The following is a 24,292-nucleotide window of genomic DNA, read 5'->3' as shown; positions in this document are numbered from 1 at the left end:
CAAAGACCTCGTCTCCTTCAACGCCACAAAACTGCCCGTTTAGACTTTGCCAGGGAGCATCAAACATGGGACATTGAAAGGTGGAAAAAAAGTTTTATTCTCTGATGAAAAATAATGTAACCTTGACGGTCCACCCATATGTGAGTAATGGTCTCGCCTTGGCCACCCCAATGAAAAATTTCTGGCGCCGGCACTGGAGATATGTGATATTACACATATCAATATTGGTTGATATCCGAATCGGAACTTGAGAGTTGGAAACTACTACTTTTATTCAACTTACATGGCACGACATTTTCTAAAAACAAAAAGGAATTGTTTTTGGACTAAATTTTCAATTTTTTAAAGTACCGGTTCAGGCACCATTTAAGCACCAGCACCATTTCAAAACTACCGATTTGTCACTGATATCAGGTAATATGTAAATGATACCCAACCCTGCAGTATTTATGTACTAGGTGGACCTGCATACACAATGTCACCATAGCTCCATTTAATGTATTGAAAACGTGAGTTTACCCATCCTGCTCATTCATGCAAAGGTCCATTTTTCCCCACCTCCACTAAGCGGCCAACTGTGGCTTAACCCCGAGAGGTATAATCCCATTTACTGTGATCTTCTGTTTTTATGTCCTCGTTAAAAGATGCTGAAGTAGCAACTTGATTTAAGCAAACATGCAGTTGGAATATTCCGTTTCTGAGCATAAATTCATGTGAAAATAATGCTGCTTCTGAATTCACAGCTTCAATTAAATTGTGTGCTTTAAGTAGAGCTGGAGTAGTGCATGTTGGAGAACCCAATAATAAACAAAGAAAAAGCCCAAGTCATATGAATAGATGTATTCTTATGCATGCTATAGGTGAATGTCAATGCTGTGACGGTTTTATTGCTTAAGACCTCTGTGTCGGGCAGGTTAGAGGAGGGGAGTGCACGACTGATGAGCATGGCAGGAAATTGGCAGATGGAAGCATCCATTTCACCGCTAATTAGGGTGTCCAAAAGCCAGCCGACTGACAGGGTTCAACTGGGCAATGTAGTGCCTGCCAGCTCCCATCCCATGCGCTTTATAAAATGCTCTTTAATTCCCCGGCACAATATCATTAACTTTGTAAGTGGATGAACACAATGGACAAGCAATTTAATTAACTTCTACCATTGAATGTTGGAGGAGAGACTAAATGAAATTAATGCACAATATTTCCCAGCGAGGCAGCCAACCTTGGGAGTGGGTCTGGATTGTTGGCAGGTCAGGCGCTGCCATGGCTTTGGCCTATTATGCCTTGTTTAGCCCCATCCATAATATTTCCCTCAAACGTAAATAAAATCAGTGGTTTCGAGATCAATCATGGCCGTGTGTCCCTCTGCATTCTGGGAGATTTTAGAATAATGAAGTGAAAGCCTGGAAACACTCAAAAGCCAAAAGCTTTCACAGTGTACAAAGATAATATACAGATATTGTAGCAGACCTTTACAGCAAAGGGAGGTTGCCTGAAAGAGACAATCAATAAGTGGGTAGATTTAGTTGGGTAAATGTAGTGTTTTTTTATACAGAAGAATCTGCATTAAAGTGAGCGAGTGTTTAGACGGTCAGTTGCTAGAAATCAACCTAAAGCATTGCAATACTGTCAAACCCTGTTAATTGGTTCCACACTCGACCGTGATAAGTGAATTTCCACATAAACAGGATTATTTATTCATAAATAGCATAGTTTTGTAGTTGCAGCATAGAAAACCTGTTTACAATATTCTAAATACATTTTTATCATTATTAGAGCCCTCGAGGCATGAAATAACACCCTTATAGTCAACTTTACACTTATATTGCCCGATATGGTAGACATAATAAGAGAAAATAATATAGACTCACACATGTTAACATTGGGAGAGTTTCTTGTTGTTTCTCTTTTACTTCTGGCGGTTGCTAATATTATTGACACCGAGTGACCAGTGTAGAATACGACATATCATTCAGAGCGTCTTTGAATGCATCTTCTGAATGCCTTATATTTCTATTTTGGTTCATTAAGTCATGTTTATACTTGAAAATGTCTTAATGTATGTGAAAAAATATGTCAAATTTGCTTAAACATGCATATTTTGGACTAATGATAAGCTATAGTAAACCATGAAAAAGTGATGATGGATTAATGAATATATTTTGAAAAAGATGTGATGGAATGAAGCTGCCAAATTTGAAATGTGGTGTGGGATGACTGTACAGTATATAAAAAGGGTAGGTTATCGTTTTGCATTGCAGTGTTTCAAAAATCAAGGTTCACATGCATTTCGTTTAACTTGAATGATTGCCTAACTTGTTTGGCAGTACTATCAAGTTAGATTAGTTGGTTAACATTCATATTATAGTAATATTTTAATTTCACGTGCTGTGGTGTACAAGTGGACCTCTTTTTCCCAACCAGTTTGTGACATAGGTTTGCAACTAACGATTATTTTCTTAGTCGATTAATCTGAATCTTGTTGTTTTGATTAATCGAGTAATCGGTTAGGGCCTAAATAGACCAAATCAATAGAAACCAAACACAAACAGTTAGTGGTTTGGTCCGCAATGTATCAGGAAAAAGGCACAAATGTCCATCACTTTTTTTTTCCAAAGTCAAAGCTGTTGTGTGTGAGTATCTTATTTTGCCTAAAACACAAAGAGAATAGGTCTGCTTTTATGGATGACGAAGGAAATGTAAAACTATTCACATTTGAGAGGCTCAAATCAGAGGATATTTACAGTTTTAAATAAAAAACAATTAGTCGGATTCCAAAATCGTTGTCCATCAATTACATAATCGATTAATTAATTCATTAATTGTTGCAGCTATAATGTCATTTAGCCTTTCAGCGTCCATTTTTAAAAATGATTGCGTGAACGAAAGCAGAAAGCATATGCCGAGTCGCGTGTTAAAAGAATATTTTTGAATAAATCTGGGATGATGACAGTGAACGCTTAGAGGTATCCAATGGATTTCCGTACATCAGATGCAGAATTTCGTAGTTTTGCCTTTTTTTTCATTACCTTTTCACTTAGAAATGAACAACTTAATTTGTTCAAATGTTTTTGATCAATTTCGTCTTTTCAACAGTGTACTCCCCATATGGGTACCCCATAACAAGCACCCACGGTAGAGAAAGGGGTTTATTCAGAACAAGACAGATGGTCCCAATACTTGGGCATCCTTCAAATCACAGGAAGTGATGGAGGAAGTTTTAATGAGAGTTTTTTCTGTGTATCCAGTCAGGCTTTCTAGCCAGCCGATGAATAATAGACATTGCGGCTCAATACTGTGAATACTCAATCAATGGCTCAGGAAGAGGGCCTTAGCAAACACATATGGCAGACGGGGAGGTGGGCAGCATATTTTGCAGCGGTAGAAAAATACTGAGACCTCTCCATCTTTATCTGTGGGCTGAAAAAGCACACCATCTCTATTGATGAGGCTCACTTTTGTGCAGCGGGAGACAAACAAGCTATTTGTGCAGTATTGGACGTTTGTTCAGAGGTGCTCCTGTGAAGGTGATCATTTAGACCAAGATACTGCATATCAATTTACATCCTTACTGGGGCAAAAGAGGCTATGATGGAAAGAGAAATTATTCGTCAGTTACTGTATATGCATTTAGAGTGGTTTTATGTATGTGAAACTATAATTGTAAAACTATAACAATGTTTTTTTTTGTGTTAGCATTTTTGAGATTTGTGGCGTAACTGTGTTAGTTAGCAAAGAAGACGGGCGATGGAGCTGACTTTCATTTCCTGTTTCCGTGTATTAGCAAGCTGCTAACAAGGACGTTAGCAGCTACATTATGAACACACTTAACAGACGTTCACCTAAAAAATGCTATTCCACTTTGTATGAATATACTTAAATATGAATCGCACAATTGCCCATGCATTTGATTATTATATTTTTACAAATGGATGGATAACTTGCTTTGAAATAAGAAGTGACGTGAGAATGTACTGTGAATGTACATCAAGTACTGTATATTTATTTTTGATAACAAAAAATGCTTGGAATATCTCGTTGCATGATCAGATATTAAAGTTTAGAAGAGCTGAAATGGAGCTCAACTGTAGTCTTTATTGAGAACCTGTTATCTGTCTGCTGAGCTAGCAAGTAGAGGCCAAACGTTGGCGTGTTAGTGCGGATCGAAGGTTTATGTAGCACTTTCCTGACTTCATGACCAGTCACTTATCCATACACTTATCCTCACCATGATGACTTAATTTCTTTGCACATCTAAAACCATGCCAACCATACAGGGGTGTTTTTCCAACAAGGGCCACATACTGAAAAAAAGGATGCAGTATGCAGTAAGAAGTTATATATACAGTATTTCAAGAAAAAACTGCATTAGCATGTGGGCCACACAGTCAGGAGATCTGGAACATTGGGTTCGAATCTCCGTTGGGCATCTCGGTGTGGAGTTTACATGTTCTCCCCGTGCGTGCGTGGGTTTTCTCCCACATTCCAAAAATATGTTAGGTTAATTGTTGACTCTAAATTGTCTATAGGTATGAATGTGAGAGTGAATGGTTGTTTGTCTATATGTGCCCTGCGATTGGGTGGCGACCAGTCCAGGGTGTGCCCCGCCTCTCACCCAAAGTCAGCTGGGATAGGCTCCAGCATGCCCGTGACCCTAGTGAGGATAAGCGGCATAGAAGATGGATGGATGGATGGATGGATGGATGGATGGATGGATGGATAGATGAATGGATGAATGGAAAAACTGCATCTCTGCTTATAGGTGAAAAAAGGTATTACCGTGAACCTCGGTCTTTTTTTTTTTCATATTTTTGCTGTTATTTTTTTTTCTTAAATTTTTTCATTTTGTCATATTATGGCTTTACTCCCATAATCTTTTGACTTTATTTCCATATTATAGCTTTACCCCAACCTAATGTTCCAACAAATTACAACATTTAGTTTTGTTTCTCATAATGTTATGATTATTATTATTGAAAAATATGCATCATTTTTACCTCATATGTTATGAGTTTGTTGTCGTAAAATTACGGCATTTTTTTCTTGTTAGAATATGACTTTTTTCTTTTAATATTTTGACTTTATTCTTATGAAATTATTTAGGATTTTTTTTTTTCTATTTTTGCTGTTTTTTCCCCCATGTTTTATTGTTAAATGATATTTTTAAAATCCTCCATGGGCCGTAAATGGCCCCCGGGCTGCACTTTGGACATCCCTGATCTAGTACAATAAATCCATCATGACCAAAGAACATTTCCAGTAAGTGTCAGCAAACAAGTGACCAAACCTTGAGCCTTTCTGCAGTTTTTCTTATTAAAGCCTCACTGGACAGGAAGCACGGGATCATTACTATGCTCCACAAAGCCATTACGCCACACTTTGTTAGTGGCTCTGGGACCGCAGAATATGACTCTGCGAAGCTTTACAGTGACACTCTGATGCCACGGGAGTGTGTACGTGGCAGCTCTCTTGGGACAGACGGCTTTCCCTTAGCACAGATTGGAGGTGAGACCTTGAAGAAAAATTATTACTTTTATGTTTGCTTTATGGCCCATTTTTCACGTTAAATGCAGAAAATCTATTCAGAGGTCACACAAATCCTGCTTCTCTCCATTGGCCAGAACTAATTCTTGCAGCCCTCGGTATCGATAAAGCATTCATGGGAGCAAAGTATGCAGGCTATGTACTGCAGCGTCTAAGTCTCTATTTTCTACCAGCCAGTCCATTGGGACTTGTTCAGCCCTTATCTGCTCTGGTATTAGAAATGTCAACTGCACACTTGCATGGACACACACACACACAGAGAATAGAGAGCTGAGCCATTGTTGCTTCAGTGTGCCCTTATCTCGTAGCCACATTGCAATACAAGTCGTGATAAGAGATAGCATTGGCAGAACCAGTCATAAAATCCAAGCTTTTATGGTGCAGTTATTGTCTTTCTGTCTACAATTATGGTGATTACTCATTTCCCCTTACCCCCCCACAACCCTCAGCATGCACTTAATAGACTGCATTTTACTAATAGAAAATTAAGTGTCCCCTTGGCTGTGGGGTTTATAAATATGCAAAATACGTTTTTAATTATTTTGCGGGTATCTGGCAGCTAATCAGTAAAGTGAGACGTGACAAACATACGCTTGACACGGGCTATTGTAAAGCTCCTGGTAAAAGATAAGCATGGCCTGTCAGCACAGTCCAGCCCTAATTAATATTTGGGACCTGTCATGTAAGGAGGCAAATTGATGAATTGTGGTCTGCTAATATAATGGCTTCTTCATGAAGAGTTGTGCAGAGAGGAGAGGAGGGAGAGCCTGCTAGCCACTTGGTTTTGGAGCCTTGATGTCAAATGGATATTTACAGGGGTTGGGGGTTAAGTAGAGTACAGAAAGCTGTGTACAGAGTTGGACATGAATTTGTGTTTGATGGGATATTAACAGTCTGTCTCATGCATTAATGAATGGCTTGTAGAAGAGGTGAATGTGAAGATTTTAATCATTTTCGTCATTTACCACATTTTAGTTTGGTGTTTTTTGGGTTTTTTTTTTGAGTCGTTAGAGATTGCATTTGTCCCTCGCACTATTGTTGTTTGATTATCGGGCCCTCGCTACATCGCAGTTTTTCAGAAATTACTTAACTAATTAACAATTGCTGTTTCGTGGTAGACTATGGTCTATTATTAGTCAAAATATATTGAAATACAAGTGATATGTAGTATGTTGGTCACTAGGCGGCAGTAATGACAAAAAACATTGAGACATTACCTTACCTTACTTTACCTTAACACTGCATGAAGTCATGCAGTCAGCCATGGCATGCCCCACATGACAGAGTGGGAAAAACAGTTATCCTCCTCATTCCGTGTGGAAGTGGTACATTTTTGGTTTCTTAAGTTTAGAAGAAATGAATTCAAGGCTAACTGGTTAGTTCGCTAGCTTGCTAGGTAGCTAGCTAGCAGCCGTCCCGAGTCGTAGCAGCATAAGAGTTGGAATGTGATGTAAACAATGAATAAATGGGGTGTAAAGGCGACAAAAGGGGTGTTATTTCATGCCTACAGAGATTTAATAATGTTAAAAACCACATAAACAGGTTTTCCATGCTCTAACTATGAAAATATTCTATTCATTAACGTTGAATCCTATTTGGTGGAAATTCATTTAAGGCAGCCAGGTGTGGAACCAATTGACCACTAAAAACTGGGACTACTGCTCGGTGCATTGTCAGGCTAATAACTTCTCATAGGGGCCTTCTGGACACACATACATTCACTCTTCATGATGCACACACTCACCTAGTAGAATCAGAGTTGCACAACACTTAAGATATGACTCATGAAAAATGACTGGGAAACACACAATAGATGTAATGTTCTTCCTCAAACCGGCTTTACTCTCACTTTCATTTTCCAGGCACACAAGCTTAAGTTTCACTTTTTAGAGTGGTAAGGAAACTGCTATATAAACTCTGTGTACTTTCATTTTGCACTCTTTGCTCACTCTTTCTCATCGATGCAAAGAGTCCAATGCTGTAACCAAATATATTGCTCTTATTTTTTAATACAATTTGAAAACCCTTTAAATTGTGTGATCATTGACTACTTCTCCAATGCTGTTCACAGAACCAGGGAGAAAGGTTAAAGAGTATTTTTTGCCGCCAATTAACTAATAAAATTATGGCCTATTATTTCAGAGAAAACACCATTTTTTACTAAGCTAAAATAGGTATGATTATATTTTGTGACCTGCGATTGCCTGATGACCAGTCCAGTGTGCACCTCTCCCAAAGTCGGCTGGTATAAGCTCCAGCTCTACTGTGACACAATACAGGATAAGCGTTAAAAATGTAACAACAGAATGTTCTAAATTGGTTCTACACGGCATAAGGGAAAACCAAAAAAAAGCAAGTTTAGAATTTACAATAAATATACTATCATATTGGCAACTTAGCAGAGAATAATATCTCAAGAACTAGCTAGGAGATCATGAAACAAGTTAGCACACTCATCTTTATATTTGGAAATTTAACATTGGAACCTCAAACTGTTGTAGTGCATTGATTGTATTTGTTTGCTTTAGTCAGTATTTCAAAACGGTTATTCATGTCTGTTAATGTCTAAATAGAGAGTTGTCTGCATCATGTGGGACACCTGCAACACACACCTAATAACAGACATGCTATGCGGCTAACACTATACTTTTGAAATGGTAAGGATCAGAATGTAATATTTCATCAAAATGTGTAACGTAACCTGTAGAAAATGGACGGATGCATGGATGTCTTGTCGTTTAACCCCCAAAATGCCAGTTTTTCCCCCCAACTATTGAAATTATTACAATGGTTTCTGATGTGAGAGGCTCTGCACTTTCTAGTGATATGTGGGTCATTATGGTAATCATAGAGACTACATTACAGCAGCTTCAGGATAGAAAGCAGAGTGGGTGCTGGTCTGTATACGGAGCAGAGGGTCAAAGAAGCAAACCTTCTACGACAAAGATATGCAGACGAGTGTTTTTATATTTTCCGGGTGTTTTTTTACCGTTTGCTGTGTTGTTTGTCGCTTTTTTGCTGTATTTTTGCTTGATTGCAAAAATGTCGAGGAGGTCATTTGGGAAGTAAACAAGGAGACACGTTGACATATACTTGATATTCAATGTTGTATATTTCATCTCGTCAGTCCCACATCCTTTATTCACGTACATTCTGGATGTCATATTTGGTAAAAACCTGTAAAATTCTAATTTGTTTTTTTGAACTAGTTTTATGGTAACATTTTTAGCATGCGGTAATGCAAAGCAACCTCCAGATGTTTAAAGTGCTCCGGAAAAAAAAGACCGACCAAAGCACATACATCGATTTTTTAAAATTTTTATTATATTTTTTAAACCTAATGTGACCCACATGCCAAAATGTTTGCCCGCCCTTGGTATAACGTACGCGTACTTTAAGGTAAAAGAAACACACAGACAAGTGTGCACAAATAAGTGGAGATTGGATTTCTTGGGATCCGGGGAACAGTGGGAAGCTCTGACCTTGAGTCTTGCCTTTGCCCGTTATCCCGTCTTATTCTCTAGCCCCCTCCTCTATCTGTCTTCCTTTTTTCCCGTCCTCCATCAGAGAAAGGAAGTAGGGGAGCGCACATAAGGTACAGGTCAACAGCCGCTCCCCTCATCAATTAAATGTGCGACAGTGTTTCTTCTCCGTCGGCTGAACTTATATGTCAAGGAGATGAGCGGGACCTCATGTTTTTGCTTTTGACAAATCAGCAAATGTTTAATCTCAAGATGTGCCAGCACTCATAAATAATGCAGGCTGGGTCCAAACTGTCTCCCATCCTGTCGGAGAGAGGTGTTTTTTTTTTTCCAAAGCCTCAACAGAAAAATACAGGAAGACTAAATCCATATCTTGTCTCCTTCATCTGCTCGAGCCCTCAAATCCTTACTTCATTTGTCCTTCTTTTCCTGTTTTAGTCCATCTCCCACCTTGACTTCACTGTTTTCTGTCTTTAATTCTGGTATTAGCTGTAAACGTCTTGCACTACTGACTAGTATTTTAATTCGATTGTGCTCCTCTTTATGGTAGAAGTTACTCACCGGCCTTCACCTCCCATTTAGGGGAGGAAAGAGACTCCAAATGATCCTCAGGCAAAGGTCTGCCATCTGAAAGACGTAGCGGATTGAGCCTGAGCTTTGCCTTCATTTGCCCTAAATGTAAAGAGGGCCAACAGAAAGCAGGGTAGTGGACTGTGAACCGCATCAAATCCCCGTCTCTGCGACTCTCACTTCTTCCCACACACTTTGATTGGTTATTCCACACGCTGGGAAAGTTTTGCGATTGTTCACAGGGAAAATTTCGATTTTAAGCCTATTGAAGTGCATCTTTATTCGTTCATAGGTGCAGCTGAATGCATCCTTTGTGTAGCTAAAATTGATGAGTCAATGTACTGAGGACAGTTAGCATGTTGTGATGCAGAACCACTCAAGTTTAAGAGAGGCTTTTATTGTGTGTATTGTGTATTGTGCCTGTTCATATGGACAACAATTGCTGTGATTAACTAACCATTATTTTCTTAGTCTATTAATCTGAAGCTTGTTGTTTCGATTAATCGGGTAATCGGTTCGGCCCTCGACGGACCAAATCAATATAAACTAAGTACAAACAATGAGCGAGTTAGTCTACAACATATCAGAAAAGAGGCAAAAATATCCATCACTGTTTTCCAAAGTCAAAGCAGATGTACAGTATGTGAATATCTTGTTTAATTTAAAAATATTCACTTTTCAACGTCTGAAATCAGAGGACATTTTTAAATTAAAAAAAAGAAAAATTATTAATTGAATACCAAAATATTAATTCATTTCTATTATCGTATCCTACTAGGGTCGTGGGAGTATGCTGAAGCCTATCCCAGTTAACTGCAGGCAAGAGGCGAGGTACACCCTGGACGGGTTGCCAGCCAATCACAGGGCACATATAGACAAATCATTCACACTCACATTCATACCTATGGACAATTTAGAGTCTCCAATTAACCTAACATGCATGTTTTTGGAATGCGGGAGGAAACAGGAGTACCCGGAGAAAACCAACGCACGCGCAGGAAGAACATCCAAACTCCACACAGAGATACAAACCCAGATCTTTCAGCTCTCCTGACTGTGTGGCCTACATGAAAACCACTAAACCACTACCAAAACTGCTGTCGATTCATTGGATAAACCATTATCCACTTTCTTTGTGGAGTTTGCATGTTCTGCTTGGGTTTTCTCAGGCTGATCAGGTTTTTCCCACCAAACCAAAAGCGTGTAAGGTTGATTTCCAAGGTGTTGACAAGGTGCTGTCTACTGCCTACAGCTCCTCTGGGATGCGTTCAATGCAGAGAGCACATTTTGCTAGTACCTTTAACTCTGAGCTGTGGCCTTTTGGCCTTAAATGATTGCAAAATACAACAAAAACTAAATGTTCATCATTCAAGATTAGAGCTGCAACAGTTAATCAATGAATTGATGATTGATTGATTATCCAATTAATCGACAACTATTTTGGTACTCAATTCAGCATTTTTTTTACTTAAAATGTAAGTATCTTCTGATTTCAGCTTTTCAAATGTGAATATTTTTTAAATTTCCTTAGTCATCCATAAAGGCAGACCTATTATCTTTGTGTTTTAGGCAAAACAAGATATTCACACACATCAGCTTTGACTTTGGAAAACAGTGATGGACATTTTTGCCATTTTTCTGATATGTTGCGAACCAAACCACTAACTGTTTGTGTTCGGTTCACATTTATTTGGTCCGTCTCGGGCATAGCTGATTACTCGATTAATCGAAACACAAAATTCAGATTAATCGGCTAAGAAAATAATGGTTAATTGCAGCCCAATGTAATGTATAAATATCTCCACTCAAGTAGCTTTCCAACATAATTCCCAGTCTCTTTGTCTTGTTCTTGCAGGCTCTGGGAAGTTTCTACTTCATTCACGAATCTTTGAAAAACATCCAACAGTTTGATTTCAAAGGTGAGTCACACATACATCATGGCAACAGACTTGAAAATGAAATCCTCCCATGGTGGCCCCTCATCCCACCCCTGCATATCACACAGGCTATTCCCGCTTCCATCAAAACCAACGAGCTAAGATTGTCTTTGAGGATAATGTAAAAGGAGCGGGACAGACTGGTCATGATTATTAATATTAGGATTTAATTCATCAGATTTCGGGCTTACAGTAATGGTGTGCAGCGGGTTATTGGACAGTTACGGCGGTCTCATCAGCCTGCGGTGTCAGAGGGCCCTGGGGTCCTGCGGCCACGCTAATTAAAGAAGGGATATAGATGTAGAGGCTCCTTGCTTCCTATTAGACCCAAGTCAGCATTAGCTCCAGTTACCCCAGTGAAGGACAGGGCGAAGGCAGGGGAGGGGTCCTTCAGAGAAGTAGACCACTGCCCGTGTGTACACTTTTATACTTTTAAAATTTCATTTACAATTTCAATTGCATTAACTCACACGGGGATATATAATAATAATAATATAATCTATCTAATATTTGCCTGCATGTCGCCTGACGTTCATTTTTAGATCAGTCGTTAAAATAAAAAAATATTTAACATGCATGGTTACAGATCTTAAAAATCCATTTGTTCCGGTGCCTTTTGCTAGGGCTGCAACTAACGATTATTTTCTTAGTCGATTCATCTGAAGCTTGTTGTTTTGGTTAATTGAGCAATCGGTTAGGCCCTAGACCAGGGTTGACCAATGTGTGGCATGGGGGCCATTCGTGGCCCATGGCGTTTTGTTAATTGGCCCCGTAGCACATTCAAAATAATAATAATAACAAACAAGAACATAACAATACAGCAAAAATGAGAAAAAGAGCATGTTTTTTTTCATGAAAATCATGAAAACAAAATAAAACAACAGCAGCAAAAATGGGGAAAAAACAGTAATTTTAAGAGTATAAAGTCATAATGTTAAGAGAAAGAGTTGTAATCTTATGGACAAAAGTATTACTATTCTGAGAATAAAATTGTGATTTTATGATGAAAAAATTTAATTTTCGAAGCATAAAGCTGCAATATTAACAAAAAAGACATTTTTTAAGTCATTATATTATGAAAAATACGCAAAACGAAGAATCGATTTGCCGTTTTTGGAACATTAGGCTGGCGAAAAGTTATAATATGAGAATAAAGTCTAAATATTGTGGGGGGAAAAAATCCGTGAACAAATCAACAAAAATGTACAAGAAGAACGTTGAAGTAGTTGTATTATTATTATTATTATTATTGTATTAGTTGTAGAATTTTTTTTTTTAAAGGAAAAATGAGCAAGACATATGTTTTGTCACCGTTAACACAAAGCTTTAAATATATATAACTTATTAGCTATATACGTATAACTGATTGGGTTGGTTTACAAAACATAAAATATACAGTAAGTGGCTACGGATCCTTCGATTTTTCAGTATGCGGCCCTTGGTAGAAAAAGTTTTGACACCCCTGCTAGACGAATCAAATTACTTTGAAACACAAACATTTAGTGGTTTGGTCCACAACATATCAGAATCAAATGCCCATCACTGTCTTCCCAAGTCAAAGCTGTGTGTGAGTATCTTGTTTTGCCTAGAACACCAAGATAATAGGTCTGCTCTTATGGATGACTCAGGAAATAAATCATATTCACATTTGAGAGGCTGAAATCAGGGGATATTTACATTTTTAAACCCCAAAATGATTACTCAAATACCAAAATAGTTGTCCATTAATTTGATAATCTGTTGCAGCTCTGTTTTGAACAAAGCCTCTTGTTGCCCCGATTTCAGCTTCCCTCCTTCCATAAAACATGATGTGACGTGTGTAAAAGAAGATACCATTCTGTTTGAGGACAAATGCATTTTCTTTGACATCCTATGACAAGAAATCATTATTACTTCAGGTACTGGTCTTGCATAACACAGAGTATTTATGCAGCGCAACAACATGCATCAAAAGAAGCCCATCTGTTTAACACACTGGTCCGGGCCAGCCTTCTGTTCAGTCCAGCAGGTGGTGCAGTTGCCTTTGAAAGGCAGTGGCTCATCTTGCACTCTAATGGTCTTTTAGAGATTATTAATCACACACTGGGGTCTTTTGAAAATGAACCTTCTGTAATTGTTGCATATTTTCATTCCCATTTCATCAGCAAAGAAATTCCGGAAGGTGGTAGGGAAGGAGACCTGCTCCGAGATGCTAGAATGCACACCCATGCTGGAGAAGGAGAAGTTTCCTCAGGACTACTTTCCTGAGGTGAGTAGTGGGGTGTTGTTATCTTCATGCTGAAATGTCACTGTGGAAGAACAATTTCATCAATCACATATTTCAGTGGGAAAAACATAACTATAAAGCCTGGGGGAAAAAATACAAGAAATAATAAATAGCTGGAGTTAATAAAGAAAATAATAATAATAATCCCAATAATCAAATCTGGATGCATATACCTTTATTCTGATTTTTAATACTCACATGCTTTTTATTGTCCTAGGAAAAATGCTTCCTCTGGCTGTCTTTTTCTTGATTCTAAGACAAACCGCTCTGTAAATTGAAATGTTAGATGTTGAAACTCTCCGCTGACTCTTGTGTGTTCAATTTTGCGGTATGGTGCGATGCCGTGCGCCGTCGTAGGGCCGCAGCGCGTTGAGCAGGGCTATGCTGATGTAGTCATAAAGAGCACCACCGCCCGCATGTCATCCCCACACTCCCCACTCATCTGTCAACCATGCTCCGACGGGCCGCCTCTGCAAATATATGCAAAACAGATGGATTCGGCTCCGTTCGCACACTTCCCCCCCCCCAATTTCCACGTCTTTCGCAAACTGTAGGCCCCATAGACAACCGTGCCTGGTTCTGCAGACAAACACATGCATTCACAGTCGTGCATCGTCATTGATCATCAATCAGGATATGATCAAAAACCAATTACACAAATTTCGGAACAAATCCAGGTCTTATTCTGTTCAACAGCACAAGCAGCAGAAACCACAAACAAAGTTGGCATGGCACAGCATGAGAGGCATGAGGAGAGGGATGTATGGGAATAGAGAGGAAAAGTTTAGTGATTTATGCCCCTTTCCTGACTGGGATATGAATCCGGGATGATGCTCCAGAGAGCGGCACTCCAGATAATGTTAGCCCATTTAAAAAGAGCAGATTTGTGTAGTCTATCAGGGTCGCGAAGTTTTTTTTTTTTTTTTTTTTTTTTTACCCACCCCCTCCAGCCCTCCATAGTGAGAAATTGGTTGTTATCATAGATCACAGATACGGCTCAAACCTCTTATGAAAGATGAATTAATTTCACTAATGCTTTAATGCAAAGCTCTCATGAGGGAGGCAGACTGGTGATAACCCCTGCCTCGTCCCCGCTTCCTCCGCCTGTGATTTATGCCCTCTTTTAGTAGATGAAACTGCCTACATTTGCCATCCATCTGAGGCTTTGAGGAATCCTATTACATGGGGATCTTGGAACGAACTGAGTGCCACACACGGTCCCAAACCAGTTGCTTCGATTCCAGCTCTTTCGGGGCACAGAGTTAGCCTTAACATTTACATAGCCAAAGAGGGCGGCTGCTGCGTCTGTGCTGACATGCTCAGGACTGATATATTTTATCAGATTAGATATTTTATAAATGATACACTAGTGTTTATTTGTCAGACTCCTGTGGAAGGTTAGAGAGTGATAGCAGACAGATGATTTGGCTGGTGGAAGACAGATGTTTTCCCTCAGCATCTGTCTTACCGTTACAGTTCCCCATCAATAAAATGTCATTGGGCTGGATGCTGATGACATCATGCCGGGGGCTTTTGTGTTTGTGTGTGTGTGTGTGGGTACCATACAGTGGGACCTCCGATTTCAGATGCAATCCGTTTCAGGAAGCCGGTCCACCCCTGATGTGTTGAAATTTAGAATCCAGGGGTGTCCAAACTTTTTCCACCGAGGACCACGAGCTGAAAAATCAAAGGATGCGGAGGCCACATATACTTTACATTATGGAACCTAACCAAGTAGTTATACATAGGTTATATATAGGTGACAAAATTGCTAATTTCTTGCTAATTAAAAAAAAAAAAATTACAAATATTTTTTATTATAGTTCAACTTTTTATATTTAAACATCTTTTTGTGTATAAATATTTTGACTTTATTTCCATAATATAATTTGCCAAAAAATGCCTATTTATTCTGTTTCGCTTGTTTTTCATTATATTACGACTTCAAAAAATGTTTTTTTTTTAATATTTCAACTTTATGCTTCTAAAATTAGGTTTTTCCCCATCTCATACTGCAACTTTATTCTCGTAATAAGACTTTTTCCTGTAACATTACAACTTTTTTCTCTTAATATTCTGATTTTCTGCTCATAAAATTACTCTTTGTTTTTTTTTTTTTTTTTTGCTGTTTTATTTAGTTTTTTTTTTATTCCTTTACAAATTTAATTTAATGTATATATATATATATATATATTTTTTTTTTTTTTTATGTTCTGAGGGCCTATAAAAGAAAATGAAGCCACCATATTACTGGTCATTTTTTTCTATTTTTGTTTTCTTGTTGTTGTTTTTATGTAATCTTTTTCTTTTTTGATTGTGCTTAGGGTCAATAAAAAAATTAAAACACTTTGGACACAACTGATTTATACGGGTCAATCAATTTTCGCCAAACTGAGAATGTTTAAAATCACATTGCATACGTTACCCATTGCATAATAAAACCAGTGATGACATGAGGAGTGAAGAGGTGGGAAGTTGCTTTACTTTTCAACATTTTTAAATTATAGAAGTGTAAAAAGAAGTAATAGAAGTTAATTACGTTAAAAAGTAAAAAGAAGTTAATCACTGTTAATAATGAAACCTTTCAAAACCTCTGACTCGGTGAGCTTTTAAGTGTGTGGGATAAGAAATGTGCGACATTACCTCATGTTTTTAAACAAACATGTGTTTGTGCGCCTTATAACACGCATGGGTGGTTTCCTGGGGTCCATGGAAGTGTGTGTTGATTTTAAAGATTATGTACATGTAATATGTCCCTATATTGATGAACAGATGCGTTATAATGCATGACCAAGTCTGTGGTATGTGTCTATGAGGCTGAGTTACAACGCCATCTCCTGTGAGAGTTGTAATGACACGCTACACAGACAGTCCTATTATAATGTGTTTGTGAGCAAGGGCAAACAGGCAACGGCAGATCTACAAAATAAGAAGAGCACCACATCTGCGTATCTGTGGCGGTCCAAATTGATCAGTAGTGGGCCGCCACAAATAAATGACTGGGAAACACTGAGATGTACAGAGAGGGCTTGTTGTAAAGTGTGTGTGTTTACAATCAGGGTGTGTTTACACAAGAATGATCTCGGTATGAAAGGTTTGAAGTACAGACGACATTTTTAAAAAAGGATGGAGCTCAGAAAATGACTGAAGACACAATAAGACACTGCCATTTGTAATCGCTGTCCATGACACCGATCAAGCTTGTTACGTTGAGCTAGGGTTGTACAGTACATCTCTTTTTTGACAGATGTTTCCATACGCATCTAGGTACACGGGTTAGGATACGATTCTAAAACGAGTTCAGTCAAAGTCAAAAGACAAACAACAACAGAATCACATGTCAAATGTATTTATTTTCAGACACGGACCAAAAAAAAAGGCTTGAATGAACATCTTTTTGTTTGATGGGATCTGTCTAAAATATGTCAATGAAAAAACAGAAGTCTTAGCCTTCAGTCCAATCAATAATAAGACATAATAGCGCAAAGCCCCTGAAATAATAACACATTTCTTCAAAAGTGGATGCAAATAAGTAAATTGCACAATTTGCCACATGGGTACAATGAAGGTGCTGTGTTAGCTTGGAAAAGTAAACATTCCCATACTCAAAATCATAACAATAGTAAGCTCAATTTATCTAAGGATTTACTGCTGATTCGTAACGATCCAAGAGGCTGCTACTGACACAGTCGTATCTCCTGCTTGTTAAACTGGATATCGGGTCGTATCGGTTTATCGTTCACAACCCTATACTGAACGCACACATGCAGCAGCAGCCCTGTGTTCCACTATATCACTAAGTTGGCAACACCGATTCCTCCTGCTCCCGTCTTCTCCGGCAGACCAGGTGCATTATAATGTCTTTATGAGCGAGGGCAAACAGATACCTATTTGCGGTGGGCAATGTATGACAAATACTGCAAAACACGTTTCAGTAAAAGTAATGCTGTGTAATGTGCCTACAGTATATGAGACCCTTTGTTTTCTTTGTGTACTTGTAGTCCATTCTCTACAATTAAAGACAAAAGCAAATCAATATACATATAAATCTGTGGAAAATAGTACAAAATAACGAGTAGATATTTGGGGGGAACTGTAGTACACAGTTTAATTCACCTCTGTACGGCACCATTTGTTGCACAAAGCACATTTCTTACCATGCATAGAATCATCAGTGGTAGCAAAGGTATCAGTGATCTTTTGCTTCAGGTCGTGGATTTCCCATATCTTTGTTCGATACCCAATATCTTTAATAGAAAGAAGTCCGGGCTGGGGAGTGATATGTGGTGAACGAGAGGGCCAGGGAATCGGCCAAACCAATTTCAAATGCAATGTGAATTAAACCGTACATGGAATAAATCATTGTTTTTTATTGTAAAGAGACGTCGTGGACATACTGTATTATGTAAAGGACCCAGTCATTTGGAGAGTTGTGCGGTATTTCTCTGTGTAACAAGTAAACATGGCTTGCGATGAGAAAAGGCACAGCCTAATTTGGTCTGGGTTGAAGATTAAGACAGTTGGCTTCTGTTTCATCATTTCAGTGTAATTGAATTGTCTTTAAAAAAATAAATATGAACTAATTGCGTTCCTGTGTCAATTTCAACAAGAGTGGTTGTGAGATTTGAGTGAAAGTGAAAAAGCAGGCCGTGAATTAAAACATTTATGAGGAAAGTTTGCAAACATCGTTAGAATAAAAAGGTGGCCGTAATGTCTTTTGTTGTTTTCTGATGTTCTGACGGTCTTCTCACCCCCCATTGAGCATGAATGTATTTATTGCAGGAGTAATACATGCCTCCACAAGCCATTGCATCATAAGGATTTGTCATTGCCCAATATAAATAAAGTATACGACCCAGGCCTTAATGTGCCCTTGCTATTGATTGTTTTACACAGGCGGAGAAAAAAATTAAAAGGAAGAAAATAGCTGACAGACTGTAGATCAACTGGCATAAGAGTTTGTATTTGTTGTTCTCACCACCAGCGTGTCCATAAAAGCATCGACTTGATTCCGTATACCATTTTAGTGCCCTCTGTTGTTAGCTGCCATTCAGGCATGTGATTACTCCAAAGTTCCCCCCTCAGTTAACTTCCTCCATTTTATTATTATATTCTTATTTATATTTATGACACGTTGATGTTTGACGGCTTATGCTATGGATATTAAGTCATTTTAAATGGTTTTGAATTCTCCCTGCGTTCATCAGCCGACAAGTCACCTGTGACAGATGGTGACGCTCTGCACGTCAGCCGTGATCCATGAGCTTGTTATGTCAGGATCATATTGATGTCGTAACAATGATTTCACAGTGAAATCCTCTTTTGAACACCCCGAGGGTCATAACATTTGGATTAAATTTCCCTTAAATGTCGCACATACAGTATTTTAACACGTACCTCTCCAATCACCAGCTCAGTAGGGACAGAATCAGGTCGGCACATTTTGTTTTTTGTGGCTTATTGTAGGCGCAGCTGTGACATAACTTTAATTATCACCTCATTTGTTATTATATTTGTGTGTAGGACGTGTTAGCTTATAACATATTAATAATAATAGCATTTGAATTACCCCTAAAAGTATTCAAATGATACTTGGAATATTTCTTGCACAGTTTGACATTGGAACAGAGGATTTCAATTACAGTAGATTCCCACTTTTCGCGGGGGTTACCGTCCTGGGCCACCAGCGAATGTGGAAAATCTGCGAGTAATTGAGAAGATCCTTATTTCTAAATTGAGTATTTGTGTAGTTACAGCATAGAATACCTGTTTACAACCTTCTAAATACGTTTTTCAACATTATTAGAGCCTAGTAGACATGAACTAACACCCCTATAGTCACCTGTACGCTAGTGTTACCCAATATAGTAGACATACTAAAAGGAAATAAGACATAATATAGACTCATGCATGAGAGTTGCTTGTTGTTACTTGTTCCTTGTTACTTCTGGGATTTTTTGCGGTGGATACTGACACTTAGTGACCAGTATAGAATACTACATGTCGTCTATGTCAGTGCTTTTTCTGAATGTCTTATACATGTGTTATAGTTCATTTAGTCATTTTTCTGCTTGAAAATGGTTAATTTGGGTCAAGTATTAGGGATGTAATGATTCATCCACCACATCTATGTATCAATTTATATTCCTATGGTCCAACTACATCGATCTGTGTTCAGCAAGTTGCCATTCAGGGCAACATACAGAATATCGATCTAACGTCGTTCAAAAGGTAATCGGTCGAGTGCATCGACACTAGGAAATAAAGCATTGGATTTAAGCACTGCGGGCTTTATATGGATGTTTTTAGCACTTTTAATGATAAAGACATTAAACGTTACTCGATTCAGTGTGCCTGTGTGTGACGCCATTGCCACGTGCCAGCACGACAAAAGGCGTAATGGGATTTCACACAACGCTGTCCGTCCAGGCACCGCCTTGCAGCAAAGGTATTTATTTTGAAAACCAACAGCAAAAGTAGCAGGTAAACTAGAAATGGGCGGGTGAAGCCTCCTGAAGCTCAAATTGTGCTGGAACAGATTTGGAGCTTTGGTGCTTCGTTGAAAAGCAACATTAGTGACATCTGGTGGAAGAGTGAAGTCAAAGCAATCTATGCCAGTAAACAGAGTGAAACAGAGGTCGCCATTATAAACGCATAAACAAACTCGCCAATGCTCTCATTACAAGCCAACATCGTTCATTAGCTTGGTGGTGATTATATACTGTACACAGGTTAGAGCCAAAGTAACCTGTCAAACCGATGACAGCCACCAATCCGTTTCGAACTGTCAATACGTGCTGTGACGTATGACGCTTCCAACGTAATCGATCACCTGATATTGCACAATGTTACAAGCTCCGAAGCACTATTTTGTAGCAATATGATTCAGATAGTCTGACACAAGCTTCGGGGCTTCGGGTTCATTTGGCTATCTCTAAGGTAGACCTACTGTTAATTCAACCCGAAGAGATGTTGGTTGCACTTTATTTTGATATTAATATTGTATTATTTTTATGTTGAAAAACAAAAGCAGAAGTAGCAGGTAAAGCTACTGTTGAAATGTGGGTTGCACTTACAGTACTGGAAATGTATTGAATATTGAAAATGAAAGCAGAAACGGTGAACGTCTTGTTAATTGAACCTGAAGTGTCGGTTGCACTTTATTCAAATAAAATGTGAATACATTTGTCATAAATTGTTGTTTACTTTTTTGGTTATATCCATAATTAATTTATACCTGATTCCCTTATCAAAAAAAACAACGGGAATCTAGGAAACTTCACTTGTCAACTATCCAGGTATTTATTTCACAGTCACACTGGATGAATTTTTGGCTAAAAAGTTACTGGATCTTTTCTGATCGTGTCGTTTTAAATGAACCAATATCGTCTTTGAATCGTATCGGCAACCAGGAATTGTGATACGAATCGGATCGTTATTAAAACGAATCTTTACACTACTATCAAATATATATAAAATGCGCTTAAACATGCATTTTTAATTTTTTTTTTTTGCTAAATGCGATGTGGCGAGGGACGACTGTATGAGTTTCACTTTTGCATCTCACAGCAACAATGGAGCATTCAAGGACAACTGAACACAGTGCAAAATCGCAGTGCTTGAAACAAAAAAAACATTATCAGTGAAGCTTAAAGACATAAACATGTAAAAATTGTGGTACATGTCTGCTCTACATTTTACCTTTTATTATTTTATATTTATTTTTACTGACTTAAGATGATGAGATGTGTTTTCTGGGGGGGGGGACTATTTTCAGAGAAAAATCTAATTAAAAAAAAAAAAAAGTAATTTGACCAAAAATGCAGATGCAAAATCACGAATGAGCCGGGAAATGTGTGTTCCAGACCCGATCATGATAATTGAATTTCCATGAAGTAGGATTCCTTATAAATAAATGGAATGTTTTCGTAGTTAGAGCATAGAAAACTTGTTTACGACCCGATCAGTTACTTTGTATTACCCAATATGGTAGACTTAATAACAGAAAATAAGACATTTGAAGGCATAATTAAGACTTGTGCTTGTGTTTGTTGCTGTAAATGTATTCCAGTGCTAGGAGAGCTTAGTGAGGGCGGACAGGACATGACGTAGCCCGTTTTAGGCGCCTGTTGTAAGACAATCCCATTCAATTCCAGTTCATTTTCTTCCACTTATCTGGATCCGGATGGCGGGAGCAGCAGTCTCAGTAGGGTCCACAAGTCCAGACTTCCCGGTCCCCATCCACCTCTTCAAGTTCCACTGGGAGGACACCAAGGCGTTCCCAGGCCAGCTGTGAGACATAATCCCTCCAGTGCGTCCTAGGTCTGCCCCGGGGCCTTCTCCCGGCTGGTCATGCCCGGAAAACCTCACCAGGGAGGTGTCCGGGCGGAATCCAGATCCGCAATCTCGTTCTTTCAGTCACAACCCAAAGCTCATGACCATAGGTGAGGGAACATAGATTGACCGGTAAATTGAGAGCTTTGCCTTTTGGCTCAGCTCTCTTCACCACAACGGCCCCTTCTCTCACTCGTGAACAAGACCCCGAGATACTTAACTCCTCCACCTGGGGGAAGGACCCACTCCCAACCCAGAGTGTGCAATCCACCCTTTTCCAACTGACAACCATGGCCTCGGATTTGAAGATGCTGAGTCTCACACAAGATGCTTCACACTCAGATGCAAACCACCCCAGTAAACGCTGAAGGTCACAGCCTGATGAGGCTGACAGGCCATCGTCTGTGAATAGCAGAGATCCTAAGGCCCCCAAACTGGACCCTCTCGATGACTTGGCTGCGCCTAGAAATTCTGTCCATGAGTTATGAACAGAATCTGTGACAAAGGGCAGCCTTGGCGGAGGCCAACGTTCACCAGAAACAGGCACATCTTACTGCTGGAAATGCGAACCAGGCTCCTGCTCTGGTTGTACAAGAATTGAATGCCACGTAGTAGCGTGCCACCAATCTCGTACTCCAGGAGCACCCCCCATAGAACACTGCAAGGGACACGGTTTAATGCTTTTTTCAAGTCTACAAAGCACATGTAGACTGGTTGGGCATACTCCCATGCACCCTCCAGTACCCTTGCAAAGTTGTAGAGCTGGTCCTGTGTTCCGCGGTCGGGCCGAAAATCACATTGCACCTCCTTTAGCCGAGGTTCGACTAACGGTCGTACCCTTCTCTCCAGCACCCTGGAATAGACTTTCCCAGGGAGGCTGAGGAGTGTGATCCCCCTATAGTTGGCATGCAACTATGAGAATTCAAACTTGCAACAGTAATTTGCTGTTCCGCTGATCAGGTCTGATGCTTGTGTCTCACCGAGCATTACAGTAACATTACTGACACCTAGCGACCAGTGTAGAATACTACATTTCATCACAATGTCTTTGAATGCGTCTTTTGAATGCCTTATTATTTGTATTTTAGTTTATTTAACCATTTTTATGCTGGAAAATGTTGGCCAAAAACATTTGCTTTAGCTTTAAATATGCTTTTTTTTATTTATTTTTTTTTTAAATAATAATAGGCCATATTCAACAACAAAACAGCATGGTTTATTAATTAATATATCTTTGAAAAAACGTGAGCGTGAAGGCAAGAAATTCAAAAAGGGCAAAGTGGTGAGGGATTACTATATTGCAATTCTAATCCATTCCAATGTTACAGAGAACTGTATTTATTTTATAACCTTGAGACTACTGCTACTCATCTCTATAGGGTATATATTGGGCTAATGATAATGACGGTTACTCATGTTGCTACATCTTTATCCAAACATAAACATGCTCCTGAAGTGTCCATTCCTATAAATCCTCGTGAGGCACTATCTTATTTCTTCATTGGTCCTACTGGATGATGGAATCAAGATAAATGCGAGTGTCTGGTGGGGCTCCAATCAATCTGTATTTGGGTGTATTACTCATTACTCACAGTGCATTCCTGTCATACGGCTTTTGTACCGCCACTCCTGATTACCCCTTCCCTACCTCATGTGCATTAATAGGATCTATGCGGTTCAGACTTTGAGCTGAAATATAAGAGAGGACTAGATGCACTGCCGAGAGGATGTTCTGAGTTCTTGCTTGACATTTTGCAGGGAGCACCGGTGCCGGGATTTAGTGACTAAGTTGTGCTTTCTCCTTGCAAATCTGCAGACGGTTCCACTGCACCAGTCCACCCAAAATAGATATTTGTTTTTTCTCTCTGGACTTGTGTACGTGTGTTGGAGTCGGTGTGTGTGTATATATATATATGTATGGCTCGGCACCCCTGTATGTGACCCACCGTGTAGCCGCCGTTCATCACTGTCATGGGCGGAGACGCCATCACTGACCTGTGGAGGGTCAGCCAATGTCACCCCGAGCCTTGCGACCTTTTACCATTGCCCTTTGACTCCCACCCTGATCCCCGCCCAGTGACTCTTCACAGCCACTAAATCTGATTTATGATATGATTACATGTCACTTACTCCTTTAATCCGAGTATGTCTCCTGTTTTGAA

The 24,292-nt window shown here is 39.1% G+C and overlaps 1 protein-coding gene across 2 annotated transcripts in view; it reads left to right on the top strand.

The window, feature by feature from the left end:
- LOC129193662 (inositol polyphosphate-5-phosphatase A-like) overlaps nt 1–24,292 on the top strand; it is a 211,637-nt gene that overhangs the window by 95,983 nt on the left and 91,362 nt on the right. For both annotated transcript variants that reach the window (XM_054798096.1, XM_054798097.1), the window contains exons 5-6: nt 11,449–11,512; nt 13,675–13,778. In XM_054798096.1, coding sequence (XP_054654071.1) covers nt 11,449–11,512; nt 13,675–13,778 — 168 coding nt within the window. The remainder of the gene's footprint in view (nt 1–11,448; nt 11,513–13,674; nt 13,779–24,292) is intronic.

This window comes from Dunckerocampus dactyliophorus, chromosome 14, assembly GCF_027744805.1.
Source record: "Dunckerocampus dactyliophorus isolate RoL2022-P2 chromosome 14, RoL_Ddac_1.1, whole genome shotgun sequence".
Lineage (NCBI taxonomy): Eukaryota > Metazoa > Chordata > Actinopteri > Syngnathiformes > Syngnathidae > Dunckerocampus > Dunckerocampus dactyliophorus.
The sequence above is the reverse complement of the archived record's forward strand: the minus strand, read 5'-3'. Positions and strand labels throughout refer to the sequence as shown.